This window comes from Cygnus atratus, chromosome 3, assembly GCF_013377495.2.
Source record: "Cygnus atratus isolate AKBS03 ecotype Queensland, Australia chromosome 3, CAtr_DNAZoo_HiC_assembly, whole genome shotgun sequence".
Taxonomy (NCBI): Eukaryota; Metazoa; Chordata; class Aves; order Anseriformes; family Anatidae; genus Cygnus; species Cygnus atratus.
In genome coordinates this window covers 86325279-86345579 of record NC_066364.1, presented here as the reverse complement: position 1 = coordinate 86345579, position 20301 = coordinate 86325279, and the positions used below count along the sequence as shown (strand labels likewise).

The 20301-nt window shown below is 36.0% G+C and overlaps 1 protein-coding gene across 4 annotated transcripts in view; it reads left to right on the top strand.

The window, feature by feature from the left end:
- Positions 1-20301, top strand: part of STRN (striatin) — a 62715-nt gene that overhangs the window by 26301 nt on the left and 16113 nt on the right. For 2 of the 4 annotated variants that reach the window (XM_035563408.2, XM_035563398.2), the window contains exons 6-10: positions 9401-9536; positions 11379-11514; positions 14943-15053; positions 17295-17381; positions 17944-18087. In XM_035563408.2, coding sequence (XP_035419301.1) covers positions 9401-9536; positions 11379-11514; positions 14943-15053; positions 17295-17381; positions 17944-18087 — 614 coding nt within the window. The remainder of the gene's footprint in view (positions 1-9400; positions 9537-11378; positions 11515-14942; positions 15054-17294; positions 17382-17943; positions 18088-20301) is intronic. The other 2 variants (XM_035563413.2, XM_035563421.2) reach the window with 1 other exon arrangement.

Here is a 20301-nt window from a genome sequence, read left to right as displayed (position 1 = left end):
GCTGTTAACCTCTTCCCAGCTGCATTGTCACTTGCCTCAGAAACTTCAAAATGCAGCTTTATGGCAGATTGGAAATCTGAAAGGAGATGAGGTGTTGCTCTCAGCTCATACTTAACCTATTACCAGCCTCTTCTATTATCAGCATTCCTTAAAAATATACAAACCAGTATATTTCTGAAGAGTATTGGTATTGAATAGGTCACTGAGATCTATAAGGCATGCAGTTCTTGTACCTGATCCCAACTGGAATTCTTAATGAGCGTTCAAAAACTTGGTTCAACATCTTTTTATCCGTTTACCACACCTGGGAAAAAATTAGGTGGCTCATCTTCATTCTGGCTCACAGTTGAGGTAGGAGTGCTCTGAAGCAACTTCACTGCTAGGCTATGTAACAGGATGGAGAAAAGATTGACAGTTCTTTTAGAAGCTTCTTGTTATTCCTGGTGCGCAGGAAAAGTGAGAAGAGGATTTGGGGTCACAGTGAGCCTGTAAAGTTGGAAGGAGCGCGGTGAACAAGTGCTATTTTGTGCTGGTAGAAGAGGAAAGAGTTACAGTGAGAGTTCAGAAGACCAAGGAAAAAAAAAGAACAAACGCAAAACTTTAATGCATTCCCTAAAAGTAGAAGGCCATGCCTGTGTTTGCCAGGATCACAGGACATTGGGACACTTGCAAAGTAAAATGCAGATGGAAGATAGGCAGTGGCTGTATGGATACAGTGAAATACTTCAGGGGAGAAAGCTTTCCTGTCACCACAGAACACAGAAGACTGTAAACTACTGAAGTCAATGGAGATTGGCAAATTTTGTGGTTAAAAACTTTTAATGGACGTTGATACCAAATACCTGCAAGCAAGTCTGAGGCTAACGGTCAACCTGAAGATGTTTGAGTTGTCTTTGAAGAACAGAGTGCTGGACAAAATGTAATGCATGAAAATTAATCTGGTCTAACAAGAAGTATCTGTGTCAAAGCAAGAAAATACAGCTCACGGAACATTGCTGACTTGTTTGGTCTTGGAAGAAATACATGATATTGTGAACTCAGCTAAGAATGCAGATTTTTAAGTCTGATTTTTTTTAAAAAAATTGTTTACATGGGAGGAAGAATGTGAGAAGCAGAGTACAGGGAATGAAGAAAGAGTTTGTGGATAAGAAACAAAGACAAACCAGTAAGAATTTGGAAAGAGTGTGGGTGAATGTGATGAAGATAATGTACTGTAGAAGGGAGAATAGCACAATGAAGAACAGAAGAAAAAATGGATATAGTAATTACATGAACAGGAAAATGGAAGACACATTAGATGTAAATGTTCTTGAAGATTTCTCCATATAGCAGCATAAGTTGCAGAAGGAACAGATTGGCTAAACTTTCTGTGCAACTGAATGTTCGCTTGATAAATTCCATAGAAAATAAAAAATGATGTTTGATGTTTTCGTGCTGCCATATGGTTACCACTTTGGGGGAAGGAGAGGAGATAACAGAAACGGGGAAACAAACTTTCCTTTATGTCATGACTGTCATTTATTGGTAATCAACCAATATTTTCTCAGTGAAATGAAAGTAGTAGAGAACAAGACACAGATTTGTACTGAAAGAAATTCCAGTTGAAGAATGAAAGAGACTTGCTTCTCTACACTGCTACGCTGCCAGATTATAGCATGTTTCTTTCATAAGCCCACCGAAGTATGCATGGTGTTTGCTGCTGTTGCTCAGCCTCCTTCAGGAATATCTCTGATCTACTGCTGTAGATCTAATTCTAATTCTGACAATTAGATGCACCCACAGTTTACTTTTTTTTTTAAATGTCTTTGATCGCTGAAAGGGTAAGCCCTGGTGTTTTTCCTTTGGCTCCAGGGACGTGTGAAGTGTATACTCAATGGTGGGTAGGGAGGATATTCCTCTTCCTCTCAAATCACCACTTCTTCTACGAATTTTCATGAGTCAAGTCTATTAAACCAGAACTTGCGTACCTACTTCAACAGCCAGAGTTCAGACACTCAGTGACTCAGTGCTCTCAAATCAATAGTAAGCTGAGCCTTTTTATGGCAGAGGCTTTTGAGAATGTTTGGAGGATAGCATGGGCGCTGTTTACTTCAGTATGGTTAAGCTTACAGTAGTTATTGCAGTGAAAATACTTAGGACAGTAATCTTGATTTACAGTAGATGATATGTAACTTGAATTCTGTTAATTTTAATTTATTTATTTTTGTTTGCCATCTGGTCATACCCCTTAGCTTAATTTTGAGTATCTTAAAGTGTTGGGGCTACATTAGAGAACTATTCCCACCTCTTTTTTTTTCTTCTTTTGGTATAATAATGAAATAATTGCTGTTGTCTGAAAGTCTTTTAAACCCTTTTCAATTTCTCTTCTTATTGTTAAGTGAAGCAGCCTCAGTCTGTGTGTGTACTAGCTGCTATATGTGTGGGCAAATATTTGTATTCTTACATTACCTATTTATTTGCTAACATACAGATCCTCATGAAAACTTTAGCACTCAAGACATCATGTGGATTTTGAATGCACCCTGGAAGATTTTGGTTCCATAAATGAAATGTTGTTATGATAACCTGAGATAGATATAGTCCTGTTTCCACTTATTTCATGGAATTTAAAAGGGCATCTGTTTTCAGTTTCTTCAAATCAGCTCCCTTGCATTTCAAAAGATAAGTACCACTTGGCATGATTAGACTCAAAAATAATTACTAAAATAATAACTTCATAATAATGGTTGAAATTCTTAACACCTGCTGTGAGAGAAACGGGTGCTTTCCCTCCAGCAAACTGAAATATAAATGAAAGCTGCCTGCAAATGTCACATGTAGCCTTGAAAACATGAGAGTATTTAAGTATCTTTGGTTCACTTATTACCTCATTTTTAATAGCTTTATCTTATTGACTGAAACCTAAACAGTCAGATTAATTTACCTTCTTGAAGGTGTGTGTTTGACTACTGCTTGATATGAATGGAAGCAAATATAATGAAGGAATGGAACTGGAAAGAAACAAGGGTATACCAAGCATATGCTTGTATATATGTGCATGTGTGTATATATAAGAATGATATAGATAAATTATCTCAATTTTTGTTAAGAGTTAGATGATTAGAGCTATATTTAAATATTCAATGGAAACTTTTAAGAGAAGGATTCTGGCTTATTTCTCTCTGAAATTGATCTGCTCTTTTTGTAATTGAACTGCATATGGTTTCTGCTGCCTATGCTTTGCTGGAGCAAAAAGGTATCATATTAACACATTTGAGAGCAGATCCAAAGACCTTTTCAAAGATTAAGATTAAACATTTTGAAGATCTTATATTTCTAATGTACAACAAATCATTCCATCTGAGGCTTCAGCAAGTAAATGTCTTTCTGTACCAGAATAACTCTTGCATCTCTAAATCCTATTAACACTGACACATGTAATGAAATTGCTGCTTATTGGCTGATGAATGTTGTGTGTTAACTCGCTTATAAAATGGTTTATTTGGGAAAACATCTTTGCATTTAACTACCTGAGGTAACACCTGTCATAAAAAAGATTTTCAAAGTAGTATAGGAGGTTGGAATACTGAATTATATATATATATATCCAAAATCAATTTGCCTTATTCCCTTTACTGATGGTTTTTCCACCTTTTTCCCATTCATACTTGCCCCTGTCTTGCAGTGACCTAACAGGCATTTCAGAGATACCTGGTTTAGGCCAGACCTAGACAATTTCAACAGATGGATCGAAGCAGGAGAAGTGATTAGATAAATAGGGGATTTGTGTGTAGAAAATAGTACCAATGATGACTCTTCTCATTTCATTGGCACAGATCTATGGCACAAGGGTCTGAAAGATGCTTCTTGGAAATGTCACATAAGAGTCATGGCACAAAAGGAACGGGGAGAAAGAGACAAGGAAGTCGTATAGGGTGAGAAAGGGAGGCAAAGAGAAGGGAGATGAATGGAGAAGTAACTTTAAAACGTTACTTCAGTTCTTCTAACATTGACTTTTTGTATCCTTACATTTTAGAAAGCTTTCTTATTTGACATAGTATAGTTACCTGACTAGATTTGGCAAGATAAGCAGCCTTTTCTTTATTAGTGGCATTCCTTCATAATTCCAATTTGCATCCAAACCATTTTGTAAGTGTTGCTTACCAGTTGTAGTACGTATTGCACTGGTTCTTGCATCGTGTGGTGTGAATTCCTAAGAAGTTTCAAAGGTTATGACAGACTGTCTAGCCTGTCCGGTGTTCCGTGTGTCTAAATTTTGATGATAAATATTATGCACTTTATTAGTTTGATTTTTTTTTTCTCCATGCTGTATTATGAAAGATTTTGCACCGTATTGAAGATTTCTAAGACTGTTCGGAAAAGGCAGTTGTCATAGGAAGGAAAGCATTTCAATTTGCATACCGTTATTTACTCTGTCCAGTTTGAAAGGACTCTATTAGCTGTGTTGAAAAGATTGTATTAGAACACGAAATAACTGAATTCTGTGGGAAATTAATAAAAATGCTGACCTTGCACTAGCACGTTTTGACAGTGGGAGGAAACCAAGCCAACAAAAATGGCTCAAGAAAGGGTGTTTTAGAACAGCTCTTCAAATGCTGGGCCACGACAGGCTTTTTCCTGTATAGGCCCCCAGAAGCATTTCCCAGCCTGAGTTGATCCTGTGTTTATTTAACTTTATACTGCATTGTTCCTTCCTGCTTCTGAATTTGTCAATAAATTCTGTTTTTATTTAAGAGATTTTGTGTATGTCCTGGAATAAAAAACAAGCAAAAAAAAAAACCACCAAACCTCTCCTTTTTTTGCCGGGGACCAAGGCAGGTAATGGCTTTGTGGCAGGGCAATTCGTGGGAGGAGTTTGTGGCAGCCTCCCTGGACATGACCACAGAAAGTCCCAGAGTTGCTATCAGGAAAGGAAAAGGTAACAGCAGAAATACTGAGGGTGCTGGTTACAATGAAAATACAGGACTGTAATCTGGCTTTAGTCTATGTTAAAACTGACTTGCAATGTGAAATGTCTGGGTCATGCTAGAAGCAGGAAAGCTACCCATCAATGTGCTGTTTTGTTGCCACGTAGCTTCGTTTTTTCTATGGGTTATGTTTTCTCCTTTTCATTCAGTAAAAGAAAATCTAAACCTGGATTTCTGTTAAGATCCTGAATATTAAATGTTGAAAGCCAGTTCAACACTACACATATTGTTAGGCAGCTAATGTCAGGGCCAACTGGATTTTACAGAAAATACTTGTCTTGAGCCTTGTGACTGTAGGGCAGAAAGGAAAGAGTTGGCTGCATGGGCTGCTGAGGCCCAGTGAGGTCCCAGCATACTTTAAATAGTACATGTGGAATATCAAACACTGTATTTCTTTGATTTCATGGGAAGAGGTTGTTGTTATTATTTTTAGTCTTAAAGGGGCCAAGGAGTTAAGACAAATCTGAATAATTAAACAGCCTGTAAAATACAAGTTAGAATGAGATTTTCAGGGTGGTCACAGCTGCAGAAAACTCAGGCAACTTCTCCCAAGAGAAAAAAATATTTACGGGATTTCAGGTTGGTATTGCTTTAAGCGGGGTAAGTAATTAAGTTACCAACCCGTTTATAACAAGAATTCTGTTTTTTTAAACAGGAAAAAAAGTGTCTTATCTTTGGGGATCAGAAGTTCCCTGTCAAGAATAATCTGCGTGCTGTCCATCTGTTAGTAGTAAGATGGAAAACCCAGCAGCATTAATGTACCTGTATGTTACTTCCTGACAGTACTTACTGTGCTTGTTACGCTTGCGACAAACAGTCCTGCCGTGCTTACGATGCACAGACACAAGTAGCAGGTGCTGTCTGCCCAAAGGTTTCCCTGGCTTGTTGGATACAGCTACAGGAGAGGAGGATGTAATGCACAGGCAGAGCTAACAAGCTCTGATAGAGAACATTATGTTGGCTAAATTATTTTTAGGTTTGGTTAGGAAGTGGTAAACAAACTGGGATGAAACCCTCGAGAAAAGGAAGCCAAGGGTGGAGTCCAGGAGAAAACCATGCAAGGGTGGTGTTACAGAGTACAGTTGAGGTACAAGCGGTGGAAAAGTGATTGAGAACCTCTGAGGAGCACAGAGTTGAGGAAGGCTCTGCCAAAATTACGTTGTTCTATGCTCTCTGCTTTGGCAGCTTTTGTCACTGCTCCAGCTGTCTGGCTTGTTCTTCCCCAGCAGTGTTTCTTCAGACAGTGTGGCTGGGGGAGAAGGAAAAAGTACCACTTGAAAAATGACCTTTTCCCCTACATGTGTTTTGATCACGGACAGTCCAGTAAAGAGAAATTGTCCTTTCTGAGACCTTTTTGTTTTTTTCAGTCTCCCAGTATTTGTAGCAGCTACTGAATCTTGCCACACTCTTGCCTCGCTCATGCTTATAACATGACAGTTCACATGCCAGTCCTTGCCCTCGGATCTCCAGTACTATTGTTTTCACCCCTCAATGCTTTTTTGTCCAAGTGTTATAGACTACAAGAGCCCTGGAAATGTTGAGTTGTGTTTCTTTTTCGAAAATAGAATTTAAAGGCGTTCATTGTACTATACTATCTCAGAATGTATTTTTGCCACTTCTGCTTTTTCCTGTTGCTTTGTGAATGACCCCATAACTGAAACAAACTTAACAGATGGAGAAGAATGAAACAAGCAAGTTTCAAATTGCCATCAAATTATTTAATACAAATTAACTAAGTCCAGGTATTTTCTCCTGTGTATTTTACAGTATTCTTAAGTGTTCATGTTGACAGTAATATCTGAAATAATGTGTTTGTTATGTTTATGTATTGCTAAAGGATGAAGAATGCCATAGATGTGAGTCACTGTTGACTAGGCTGTTAAAATTTGTTAGGGTACAATATAGCCAATCAAACTGTCTGTGAGCTTGAAGCTTCTTTTCTGGGTAGAATCTTTAAATAGCTTAAATATTCTGACACTGTTTTCTTTTTTTTTTTTTTTTTTTTTTTGTTCTTTTGAAGTCTCTCTTGGAAGTTGTTCTCTAGGACAAATAATCTTCTGTGGTACTATGCTGGCTGTACATTTTACTACTGTGCAGAAGTTTTGGAATGTATGATTAGCTTTCGTGTTTTCTAGTTCATAAGGTGCTTTTTTTGGCCTGTATAAATGGAGATACACTCTTAATTATATATCTTGCGTACTAAAAGATGTAATAATTAATAAGATAGTTGCATGCAGAATAGTTACTGCAGAAGAGATAAAATCTTCTCTCGGTGGTCACTTTGAACTTTACTGTAAGATCAAATGAGTAGAGAAACTAATATAGGTATGAATTACTACAAATACTTGTGTCTGTAGAAGGATATTTGGCATGCAATAACAAGTTCTGTCGATTAAAAATTTTCTATTCTATATTTGGTAGTACTTCATACATTGCTATTTACTGTGGTATGCCTGACAGTTGCTAATACGAGACCACAATGTTTTTACATGGCAAAATACACAGGAAAAAAATGGGAATGCAGTTTTGGTTGTACATTTTAGTCCACTAAAAGTTAACAAGGACATACACTATTTCCTAAAAATCAAGAAGTTAGTCAAGTGAAGCACATTACATTTCTGCATTGGAAGCAGCAAAATGACAGCCCCATAAGATTTCTTTGAAACTGTATATTACTGCTAGAGATACATGAGGTGCTATAATTTGCCAATATAGTAGTTAATTAAGGAAAAAGAACAATGTTATGTAGTGCTTTCAAGTTTGTCATAGAAACAGGAAGGACAAAATAGTGCAAGAAGCAAGGCAAATTGGAAGCGTGTTTGAGATTGTTCTCATCTAAGATAGATAAGAGAAGTGAAAGGAATATATTCTGTAAAACCAGTGACCGTGAAAATGTACAGTGGTGTCATGGCATATTATGCTGCTGTGTATGTGGAATTTCTAGTGTCAAGTGAAATCCTTACAGGTATTTTCAGTCCATGAGAAAAGGGTGGGATGGCAAACTGTCTTAAGATGCCGACATACTGAGGCTTTGATGAAGCCACTTCTGCTAATGGTTGTCATTTATGCATGGAAATAATTGAGCTGAGACTGAATAAAGAAGGAAGTATTCTGTTTATCATGCTGTGTTACACGTGAGAGCTTTTGCCCTTGAATGTTTCCTGTAATAAGCCTTTGCAAACTGTTATGAAGAAACACTGGAATAAGTGAGTGATGGACAGATAATCAGGTGTTACACTGCAGGGAGTTTACGAGGCCTTACTATTGTAGGCTTGTAAATTGATTGAGCCTTTTGAAATGGGTCACAGCAGAAGCAATAAGTAGCTTTAGCAAGGCACTTGCTGGCACTTGATGACTGTAGAAGATAATTTAGAACTACAATTCTGAAATGAGAGGGAGAGACTTCTGTGGTTTCAGTGGTTTTGAAAATCAAGATGGCGTGCATGTAGTGATGAATTATGCAACACAGACTACTGATTAAAGGTAAGAAAACAACAACGTTTGTTTCCTTTACTGTTTTAAAGTCGTATAAAGAATTTGAAAGGTTTTACTGGAAGCAATCACTAAATTCAAACTGAATAAATTTTTTCCATACTTTATCTTTGAAATATTGATGGAGAAGTACATCTTCTGCGTAGAAAACATGGTACCTGTTGTTAATTCTGGGATTGCTTTACATTCATCTGAGTTTTCTTTAATAATGGTTATAGTCCAGCTTCTTGGATTCTTCCTCTTCAGTTGTTAATATGACGATCCTTGTAGTTCCTGTTTGAGAGGCACTCCCCGAGTTTGTGCCAATGCTGGCAGTCATAATTTTACCCAATCTTCATCCGTTTCCTTGTTTGTTTAATATTAACATCTATGTGACTGTTACTTAGTCATCAGCAATATTTTTCCATTACATTGTTTTATAGTGGCAAATTTAGGTTGTCTAAAAAGTTAATGAATGATAGATCTAGAGTTTGATGTTTCCCACAATGTGGAGAATATCAGATAGCAGCGGCAGCAAAATTGTCTGTACCTTGAGGTACAAGTGAGAGGTCAACTTTGTAGCTATAACTCATATCCTGGTTGCTGCGGCTTTCAGTGAAGATACATCAGTATTGGCTTTGGGGCATGTATCCAATGGAAAGTGCTTGAAAATGCTTTTAAAATAACAATAAAAAAACTGAAGCACCTGTCCTGGTAATTGCAGCTGGATGAGGAATAATTGTTGGTTGTAATAAGGTGGATTTATGGATAAGATTTAGCTTTTTAACCCACAGTTTTACCTGTAATAGTCCATTTTAATAAGCCTGTAGGCTTATTTTAATTTCAAGTGTTGTTAGACACCATAAAACAGAACAGACTTCTTTATGATTTATTTTGACATACAGTGACTTCATTATGATTTATTTTGACTCATGGTGTTGGTGGTTGTTGTTGTTGTTTAGGAAGCCAGAATTGACTGACTCTGCCTCTCTGCTAGAGACCTTCAAGTTCCTTGAAAATGCAGCTGCAGACTTTAGTGATGAAGAAGATGAGGAAGATATTGAAGGAAGAGAGAAAACAATCATTGATACCGCAACAGTGAGTGGAAAAAATAATTGAAAAAGTTACGAAGAACAGAAAAAGTGAGATTAATGAGATGCCTATATGCAAAGTATATGACTGTGTATGTACACGTGCAAATCATTAATGCATCTTTATGATGGTCTGTCCAAGCATGTGTGCATAAGAGGAATTACATATGCATTTCTGAGTTCGTTAAGCTTTGTTATCTATATTGCTTTCAGTTTAGAGTGACAAATGATGAATTGTCCTCCAACTATTCCATACTGCGTAGTGGTTTTTTTATATATGTTGGATACAGTTTTCAAGGTACTACATGTACTTTCTTACATTTTTCAGCTTACATTGAAGGTATTGTTTGTAATGTTGCAAGTCAAACATGCATTGTTTTTGAATATTGATATAAATGCATTTAATATTTAAAGTGACTTGTAGAAATTTCCCCTTGTAGGGATACAAAACTGAAATACTCTTCTTTTAAGTAGGTGGTGGAAGGAAGAAAAAGTATAAGTGGAAAATTTTTGTATATAGTTAATAAACTTTGTGAATTCAGTCAAATGCCTGAACCCTCCCGATGTATACTTTGCAATGTGATTTGGTCAAATGATTGCATTATATACATACAATCAATACCCAATTTAATCCTCTTCTTTTCAGAATTAATATTGATTCATTGAGTTGTTTTTCCTAACAATTGAAACAGATACGAGTTTTGATGGATGTGATCATTTTTATGAACAATTTTAAGAACGAACACTTAAAAAAACGACCTCATTGGTTGTAAAGGATCTCTGTAAATTTGTTTCTGTCACTGCTGAGCTATGAACTAATGTCCAAGACTCATCTGTAAAATCATCTGTAATATAGTATGTTCACTAAGCTTGCTGAAGTAATGAAGCTTGATGTTGAGTATTGTTTTAGGTTTCAAAATTGGTTCATTTAATTTAGAGGAAACATTTATCTTCATGCACTATGAGATGTTGGCCTATCTACTGAAGTCTGCTCAGACTTACTGTTAGCAAGGTTCCATGTCAAAATACCACGATGAATGTAATTTTTCTGGAGGAGTAAATCTTTTGCTACAGATTTCAAAATTATCAGTTCACCTGTTAGTTAACTAACTTTAAGGCAGCTAGTCTATTTTGATTATTGAGGGAAAAGTACATTTATTCAAAAAATAATAGAAAAGCATACTGTGGTGTGAGGTCCTTCATTGAAACATGTATTTCTTTTTCCAGTTACCAAATTTGTTTTAGAATTGGTGAGGGAAATACAGTTTAAACTTCGAAGTACTGTGTGTAAATAACAGTAATATCTGAGGAAGTAATCAGGATAGAATGACTTTTGTCAAACCTAAGCAAATTAACGCTTGGCAGTTTTTTTCTAGACTCATATTTTGGTCAGTAATTAGAGTGGTTTCAGAGGTGGGAGTTAAAAAGGCTGTTTTCAGAGTAGCAGAGCCAGTTTGGCTTTGCTGTCCTTTCTACAGCATTGTGTGTTTAGTTTGTTTCTTTTTTTTTTTTTTTTTTTTTTTTTTTACCTCTATTAAAAATGAATTTGTACTTTTCTGGTATTAAAAAGATTAGTAGTCATCTAGGTCAGTGTAGATGCATTACCAAGTGATCGAATATTGGTAGTTACTGGAAAAAAGTCTACAAACAATTATGATTATGACACAGAAATTTGATTGAAAGTTTTATGTTAATTCCAGAATTCCCATTAATATATACTTTCTTGCTGCTTTTTCAATTTCCTGTTAGGATTTTGCATGGAAGACAAGACATTACTGGTATACGTTAGGTATAATACAAAGTGCATGTAATTTAATTCAGCTTTTTGCTTTCCTTCCTCACCTTTTAGATTGTAAGGAAAAGAGTGCTGTCTGACAGTTGTGAAGACAGAGATACAGAAGAAGCTTTGAAAGAGTTTGACTTCTTGGTTACCTCAGATGAAGGTGATGGGGAATCAAGGAGTTCAGGAGATGGAACAGACTGGGGTAAGGAAATGTAATGGAATGTACCAGGAGAAAAAAAAATGCTCTAAGAATGTATTGTGATGGATTGATTTTGATCTCTGTCATGATTGGAGCACCTTTTGAGTATTGCTATAGTAAATCATATGTTGACAGACAGATCCTCAAAACGTAGTATTCTTATTTTTCTTTATAGTGCTTTTAGGTAAGGATTGTTGGAAGTGTATGCTTCTGGTCATTTTGTCTTTTTTTTTTTTTTTTTTTTTTTAATAGTGGGTCAGATAGAATTTTAATTCTGTGAGGGGGATCTCAATGTATCTTTTCCAGTGGCCAATTCTAATGAAGGACTCTGATAAAGATGTATTTTATAATTCCAAACATGAAAGGTATTTCATCTTCTTTTGCTTTCTCCTGCTTTGATGCAGCAAGTACTGTGAGTCATAAAGTCGGAATTAGTTGTACTTTAATTGTGTATTAGCAATTTGGGCAATATGATCTATTCTGTTGCTCAAATTTTCTTTTATAAGCTATTAAATTATATATATATCTTCAAGCCCCCTAGTCATAAAGCGAAATTTCACAAACTATTCTCTTTGTCCTTGAAGGTCATGTCCTGCAGATGCCAGGATTTACTTTACCTTGACATAAATATTCCACATAAACCTACTGCACAGGGAAGGGAAGAAAGAAGAGAACTGATTTAAGTATTTTGATGGGAAGTTTTTTCCTCATTAAGCTTCTCTGTAAAGTTTTATATGGTAGTGGGGATAGACGGAACTATGGAAGATGAATGGGAAATAATTGAGCTTTATAATGGAACTGAAACCTTGACAGAAATCAGCCACAGGAGCAGTGGCTCTCACATGATCCAACAGCTCTAGATGATGTATTTCACTGAAGTTATCAGCTCATAGTTAGACTCCAAATTATTGTTCAGTTGGTGTAGCCTCTTTGCTAAGAGGATGTGTCTCAGTATTTTTAGATAGGGCAGTCAGTATTCTGTTCACCAATCAAATTTAGGAATGTTGCTCTTTTTATCAAAAATAATTTTATTAGGTTATTCTGATGCTTCTTCTCTTTAACACTTTTCAGTGTTCATGTATCCATTTATGCTTGAAAAGTATACTTGTTGTGTCAGTGAAAAGTTAGTATGCTAACAGGAGCATTTTTGTTCTCAAATTCACACTTCAAGTTTATTTTTACTTCCATTGATGACAGCTGAGTACAAATGAGCAGAACTCTAACATTAAAAAGAAATTATCGTGGAAAGTAGTAGTTCCTTTTCTGGAAGTATTAAGGGTTTTCTTTGAGTTACAGATGTTCGTGTTTTTTAGTTATTTATATCTCACAACTTATGTCTTTCGTAATGACGGTATGTAAGAATAAGCTTCTTCAAGGAATTTCTGTTATGAATCAGTTAGGTTAATTTGACCTAAGTGAAACTGTTAAATGTAGCATAAAAAACAGATGCTGTGTGTAAAGGATAGAAGCGGAGAAAGTCCTTGCTTTGTTTTGGATTTTTAAGCATTACTGATAAGTTATAGTAACGTGTGGGACCTTTCTAACTTTAAAGGTCCTCGGAAGCATTCGCCGAATTTTTTTAATTTTAAAGCACTTGTACATAGTTCAGGATCTGCATGTGAAGTTGAACAGAACCTGTGAGACATGCAGGAAGCATCCTAAAATAGTTTGTAGTTTTCTGGAAGCCATACTAGCTAGTATAAATCCATTTAAACTATTTGTTGGAGGAGAGCAAAAAATTTTGTCTAGCTAGGGAGGAAAAACATGCTTAAAACTTTTAACCTGGTCTCAGGATTTTTTTTTTTCCTCCAACATGACTTTCATGTACCTTTTGGAATTCCTCATCACCTAATTGTTGATCATTAGTGGTACTTAATTGGGCATACGTGTTAAGAGGACATGACGCAGCCCACAGACTCTTTTTAAGAGTCTCTCTTCAGTTTATTACTACTTTTCTACTTGATAGGTGCTGCAAAAAGGCTAATGCCTCAAGTCTTTGGGTCTTGAATTAATCTGTCAATCGTAAGTATAGGATCATGACTGGAGGCTTTGAAGGCTGAGATAGTTCAAACTCCTGTTGCCTCCCGGAATTTGACTGTCTCCAAGGTAAAATATGTTTTGTCCTTCTGTGGTGCAAGTCTGAACAGAGTCTGTCTTTTCTATGCTCATGAGGTAGGTGTAAGCAGCACTAAAGATGCTTCTTTTGGCATCACTGAACACACTGAACAGTTTTCTTGGCTACTCCTTGTACATCATCTCTTCCGGTCTTCTTAAACATCTTAGTGGCTCCACTGGACTTGCTATACTATATCAATGCGATGTACTTAGTATTATACTTACCAGGTGTACTAGGAAAAGAAATAGTGTGCTGGATGCAGTGCACAAGATGTAGTCTCACAAGTGCCAAATAAGGGGAGTAATCACTTCCCTCGTTCTACTGGCTACCTTACAGTTGGTAAAGCGCGGTATGATCGTCTTTGCTACAAGAACAGGCTGCTGGCTCCTGTTCAGTTTGGTGTTGGCTTGGATCACTAGGTGTTCTTCTGCACAGTTACTTTCTAATTAGTCAGTCCCCAAAATAACCCAGGCATGTTTTTGTATTGTCTGTCCAAATAACTCCTTCGGTTTATAATAGGTAGTGTTGTGCTTCCCCTGCAGATGTAATAACACCCTTTCTGCAAATTATTTTAAAGATAAGTTTATTACTGTATATATTTTTAAAGGTCTAGAATATTTGATTGATGTAAAAAAAAAAACTGGACTGAAAATAATTTTTAAATTAATTTAAAGCAATTTGGGAGAGAGGTTTCAAAAAATAGGTGGGGATTTTTTTGTCATTAGGCACGTTGACATGTTTTGTGTAGTTTTTTTCAAATACAAAAAAATTCAGGCCTTCCCCTTTTTGTGAAATTTCGTGGCTTTAGTGCTTTAGTATTTTCTTCAAAGCTTGGTGATGTGTATACTATATTCCAAAAAGGTATAGTTGTGCTTCTGCTTTGTGTAAATGACAGCATATCACAAAGGCTATGAAATGAAAATTTGAAATGTAGTGACACAAAATCAGAGTGGTAATGTTATGTTGACCAGTAACATAACTGTTGCTTCTAGGTGTAGTAGTTCTTTCCTTAGAGGAAAGAAAAAGCTGAAAAAAATGTCCTGAATTATTGTAAAGTAAATGTTGCTTGCATTTTATGAACAGCTGTGTATCTGGTTGTAGCAATTAGACATGAAATTTTATGTCAGTTTCTTGTTAAGAAAATTGTGAGCAAATAAAAGTGGGATGGGAGTAGCAGTTTCGTAGCTTTCACAAGCTTGGTGCTATTTCTGTCTGTTTAAAATAAGACAAATACAGCAGCTGTTACCTCCTTCAGTTGGAGGTCACTTGGTGACATTACTGAAAAAGGATGTTTCGTTTGTTTCACTTTGTTTAGAAAAGGAAGACCAGTGTCTCATGCCTGAAGCTTGGAATGTCGACCAGGGAGTAATAACCAAACTCAAGGAACAATACAAAAAGGAGCGCAAGGGGAAAAAGGGGGTGAAGAGTAAGTGGAAAACATTGCACCGTAAAATCATAAGTCCCACATCTTTCATACCCTTAATTCTATCTCTCTTTCAATGTTTTCCTAAAATTACTTACTCTTTTACTTTGCTGCTCCTGACTGCTTTCCTGTTCACCAGTTCTCAGGGGTTGAAATTAATGATATTCAATCAAGTTACCTGATAAGTAGCTGGATTAGATATAACTTCTTCCAACCACGTGTTGGACTAACTGAAAATTCGTGCTTGGAGAAGGGATTATACTTTTGTTATGCAGAAGCATAAATTGTAAAATGCTTTGGTTTAGTACTTTACACTTCAATATAGAAAATTTCAGAACCCTTTTTTAGCTGGAAACATGCCAGTTTCATAGGAAGATTTAAAGTCTGATATGTAAATTAAGTAACAACAGAAACTTTCTTGACTATCATATTAGATGACAGAGAGAAAAAACAGGTTAATTTCTACCCCTGTTTATACTTAACATTCACAACATGAAAGTCATACTATCATAATTTGTTATGCAGGGCTCGAAATAGGAAGTAACTCTGATGATCCATTCATCTGTGAATGATGGGATTTATTTTTTGACTTTATCTGTGGGAATAATCTTTAAAAACATTGGGTATTTTTACCCAAATAAAAAAACTGTGATCAGTATCTGAAATACAGTTTCTAGCCCTGTATTGTAGTTTTTTGTTATGTTTCCTGAAACACAAATCCATTTTATAAAACCAATATTTTTCATAAGTTAAACTTGAAACTTTCTGAACTCAGATGAAGTGTTTAAAATGAAGCACTGTATTTGCAGCTCTGTTTCAAACTTCTAGCCATACTGAGAATTCATGTGTAAATGACGTAAACTAGTAATACTGCATGTAATCTGGTAGGAAATTGAGATATTTCTCCCTTTGTGGGAAGATGCTTATTAATACCAGTGATATTCTCACTTCCAAAGAAACATGCCTAATGATGCAAAAAGTCAGATCCTCGCATTATTGTTTGAGGCTGACTTGTTTTACTAGCTTTTGTATTGATGTGATGAGTCTCAGCAGTTAGTTATGTTGCTGAAGTTACTCAATCAAATACACAAAGTTTTTTTTTTAAAGTAAATCATTGCCATACTCTAAATTCCTTAGGTGATATTTTTGTTATATTTGGAATCATTTCAGTTACTGGAACTTGCAAGCCTGGCAAGGAGTTGAGTTAGACAACTGAAATGTTCATGCTTCACGAAACTGATTCTAAATTTCTTTATGGTTAAGTTAGAGGTGGCATACCAATATATGACTTCAGTGAAATTGATATCTAACTTGCCTGTTATTTTTAAAATACACGAACTTGCTATGCAGCGTCAGGGTGAATAGTTGTAGGGTTAATTTAGCAGAAGTTATTTAGTCAAACTACTGAAATTATATTCTTGAGCAGCTATTCAGTACTATTTCTTTTTGGTAATGAAACTTAATATTTTTAATATAGATGCAGTTATTACTGGAACTTGTTCTATACATTTATGAGAAAAATTCCAGATGTAAGGTGGCAGCACTTGGTCATCCAGTGCTCCTTCATAAAGATAACTACTGCTTAGTACGTTTCCAGTACCTTTTGGATTGATTTGATTGGTTTGATCTTGGGAGAGCAAATGGTTTACTGCAGAACAGAATTAAGCATCTTTCCATGGACAAACAATTGTTGGATGGGAATCCAGAAAAAATCGAGAAAAATCCCAGTCAGTTTTCAGCTATGTCTTATATTGCACATAGTGAAGAAGAACGTGAGGAAGGAAGTCTGGAGAAAAAGAAGGGACTAAAAATCTTGACATTAAGTTGTACAAAGCTTGTAACTATGACTTTAGTCTCATCATAAATCATGTTTAAGTGCTAAACTGCTGCTAAATAAAATACTGTTGTGTTTATAAACCAGATACTGTAGTAAAACAATCTTGCAAAATCCTACTTAATTTTTTCTCAATTAAGTAATATTTTTGTGACAGACGAACACAATTTAGTTAATTAACTATCATTATGGCTAGGGTGGACAAAGTAGAGTTTGCAACTGCATTAGTAAACTTAAGATTTTGCAAGGCTGTAGTAAACACTCCTGTGAAGTAGTAACAGCATACATATATTACAGTACACTTCTGTGTTAAAGCTGCTTAAAAATAGCTGTATTATTTACTGGTCTAGGAAAAACCATAATGGACTATGGGTAAGACATTTTCCCATTCTTAATTAAACTTACAACAGGAAAAACTACCGAAGATATGTTTCAGCCTCAATCCTATATAAAACAGTCAAAACAGGGATGTGGGAAAATGATGGAGCAAAGCACAGGTAAGTGTCAAGAAGGGAATGGGTCTTCACCATATGTAGCTTCAGGAAGTAGGCCAGTGAATCCAGTTGCATTTTTATTTTAATGTAGCTATATTTTTTTAGATTATATAGTTCCACAATCCTACACTCCTGCACAAATAAGTTAAAAATCATCATCTTGTCATAAGAATTTGCCGCACAAAGTACCTGATGCACAAATGTTAAAATATTCACAAGTGTTATCAATTGCTTTGGAAAAGTAACTACTCTAATAATTACTGTTGCTGTGACCCAGTCAGAGGCATTCTTGAGCATTCCATGCAAATAACAGTATGAGTTAATAAAAGTGGGGAAAGTTGTGCATTTGCAATTCTCAGTTGCTTCTGTCGCTTTCTTTTCAAGAAATTCATTTCATGCTGGATAATTAGTTACTGCTGAGAATAGGTGCTCATTATTTTTCTATGGTAACATTTTAATGCAAGGTAGGATCCATTGTTGCATGTACTGCTGTACCATATCTGATATAAATAGTGCTGTTATGAATTATCCGTAAACTATTTTGTTTGTTTGTTTTTCTGGTTAGGGCCCAACAGGTCAAAGCTGCAAGATATGCTTGCAAACTTGAGAGATGTTGATGATCTCCCTTCATTACAGCCATCTGTTGCACCTTCTTCTAGGCCCAGTAGCTCAAGGCTCATTGAACATGAGATAAACAGGACAGATGAAGGTAAGTATTGAAAAATTACATACACTTTATAAAGGTAGATGTTTATAGTTAATTCTTCTTAAAGAATATCCTCTTTGTAAGCACGTTATAAATGCTAATTCGGCATTATAAATTCTGTCTAAATGCAATAAATGGCATTCCCATTCCTCCCCTCCAGTCTTTACTAGGAAGGTCAAGACAATTTAAGAAAAGCCTTGGGTGGATACCTTTGAACATGATGGAAAAAACTTCTTTGGCATTTGGTGGCTTTGTACTATGGGGATCTTAACTGATTTGCTTGTGTTCATGCTCAGCTCTAGCAGACAGGTGTGGAATATACATTTGATATATAAGTGTCTCTTTATGCACATAATTTGTGTGTGTGATATGTATACATAGACATGCACATACATGTTCTTTTTTTTAATTCAAAGATAAAAGAGGCTCTGCAGGTAAACACATGCCTAGGTATAGGTTTGGAATGCATGTGGTGATTATACAGTAATATTGAACGACTTACAGCTTGCCAATGTGTTAATTTCCACAAGATGTTCCAAAAATTCAAAAAATTCTCATAGTGGCTCGGTCCAAGCATGGAAAACCATGCATTTTTGCAAAACATAGTGTGTGAGTTCCTTCATTAATATTACCTCTTTAAGTTGCTAAATCATGCATTTGGTTCAACATCTGAGTTGCTGTAATATGCAGCATAATAAATATATTAGGATATATAAACTTGGTAAAAGATCGTATCTTGCTCTTTATTTAAATGGTAAATGTGTCTTTAGAAAAATGAGCAAAACATGGTGTTGACTTAGCAGTCTTTCAGTGAGTGTGAAAAAGTAGGTCGGCCAAGTTATAATTAAGATGCATAAAAAGGCCTGCTGTGTGGCATAGTTAGTGAAGATCGCAGTAGTTCTGTTTCCTACATGCTCAGTGATTTTCTTTATGAAAGAAGGGGGTAACTTAGCAACACTTCAAGAAGTATAGGAATTTTTGGTTGAATGTTTCCTTTCAAACCTTCTCCCATGTATTGAGAGACGTATTTGCAGAGCTCTATTTTCATGTCCTTTCAAGATTGTGGTTTTTAATTTAGAGACTCAGATGGGCTCTCAGGAAAGCGAGAGGACAGTTGACTGTTACTAGTCTGAGTTCAGTATTACAAGCTTCTAGTTGCATATTCCTTTTGCAAATCTGAGACCAGCTGATGTTTTTGGCATACTTTTTTTTTAATTCTAGTAACTTTCCAGATTTGACATCCTGTATGTATTGGGTGTTGAGTGGAATGTTGCATCATAAGGTCAAAAGAGAGAATGAGAGAGTGATAGTTTAGACTTCAGGGTGATGAAGGTAAGGGGTGTTTGTAATTAAAAGGTAATAACTAAGAGACCTAATCAAACAGCAGAGCTGAAGGGTTTTTATTTGATTTTAAAGGGTAATTGAAAACAAACAGGACAATTCATAGAGGTGCATGAGTGGAATGGAAAGATCACGAAGACTGGGTTAGTTTTTGCTGGATGGTCTGGAGGGGAATTGAATAGAATCTGAACCTGACGCCTTTAGACAAGGGGGAAGCAGCCTGAATAAATCTTCTATTCACTGTAAGCCATGGTTTGTTCAGTTTTAACTTACTGTTGATGCTGCTAGACTAAATAAGATGCTGAGAATGAGCTGGTGTTTCCTTTTTTCTCCATGGTAGCAATGGTATTTGCAAGGTCTTTTATTTACAATGGAACTTAAGGGGGGTGGTTTGATTGGGAAGTAATTTACTGAAAAACCCTTGTAATTTGAGACATAAGGTAAAGTCTGTCATGTCCAGAAGATAGCACATTTTTATCTATTCAGTCCCCCTTTTGTGATCTGTAGTTTTGGAGAGTTGTCATAGAGCGAAGGTCATAAAGGCATAGTTTCTTTCCAGTTGTATCACTTGATGCAGAGCCTTATATGAACTGTTCTCCTCTTAGCCTTTTGTCCTTCCATTTCTAGTGAATCTGCATATGGATATGTTTATGGGATGGTGAATGGAGCTCCTATAGGCATGCTATAGCAGCTGCAAATTAAGATTGCATACTGCTAGTAAAAACCCGGAATTAAATACTGACTGACCTATTTGGCAGTTGCAGTAATTTTACAAGTAGCAGTGAATTCTCAGCTTCCAGACGTACTGCTAGGTGGTAGTGCATGTAAACAAGCCTCGCTGTAGACATGCTTTTGAGTATGTGCAGATACAGTGTT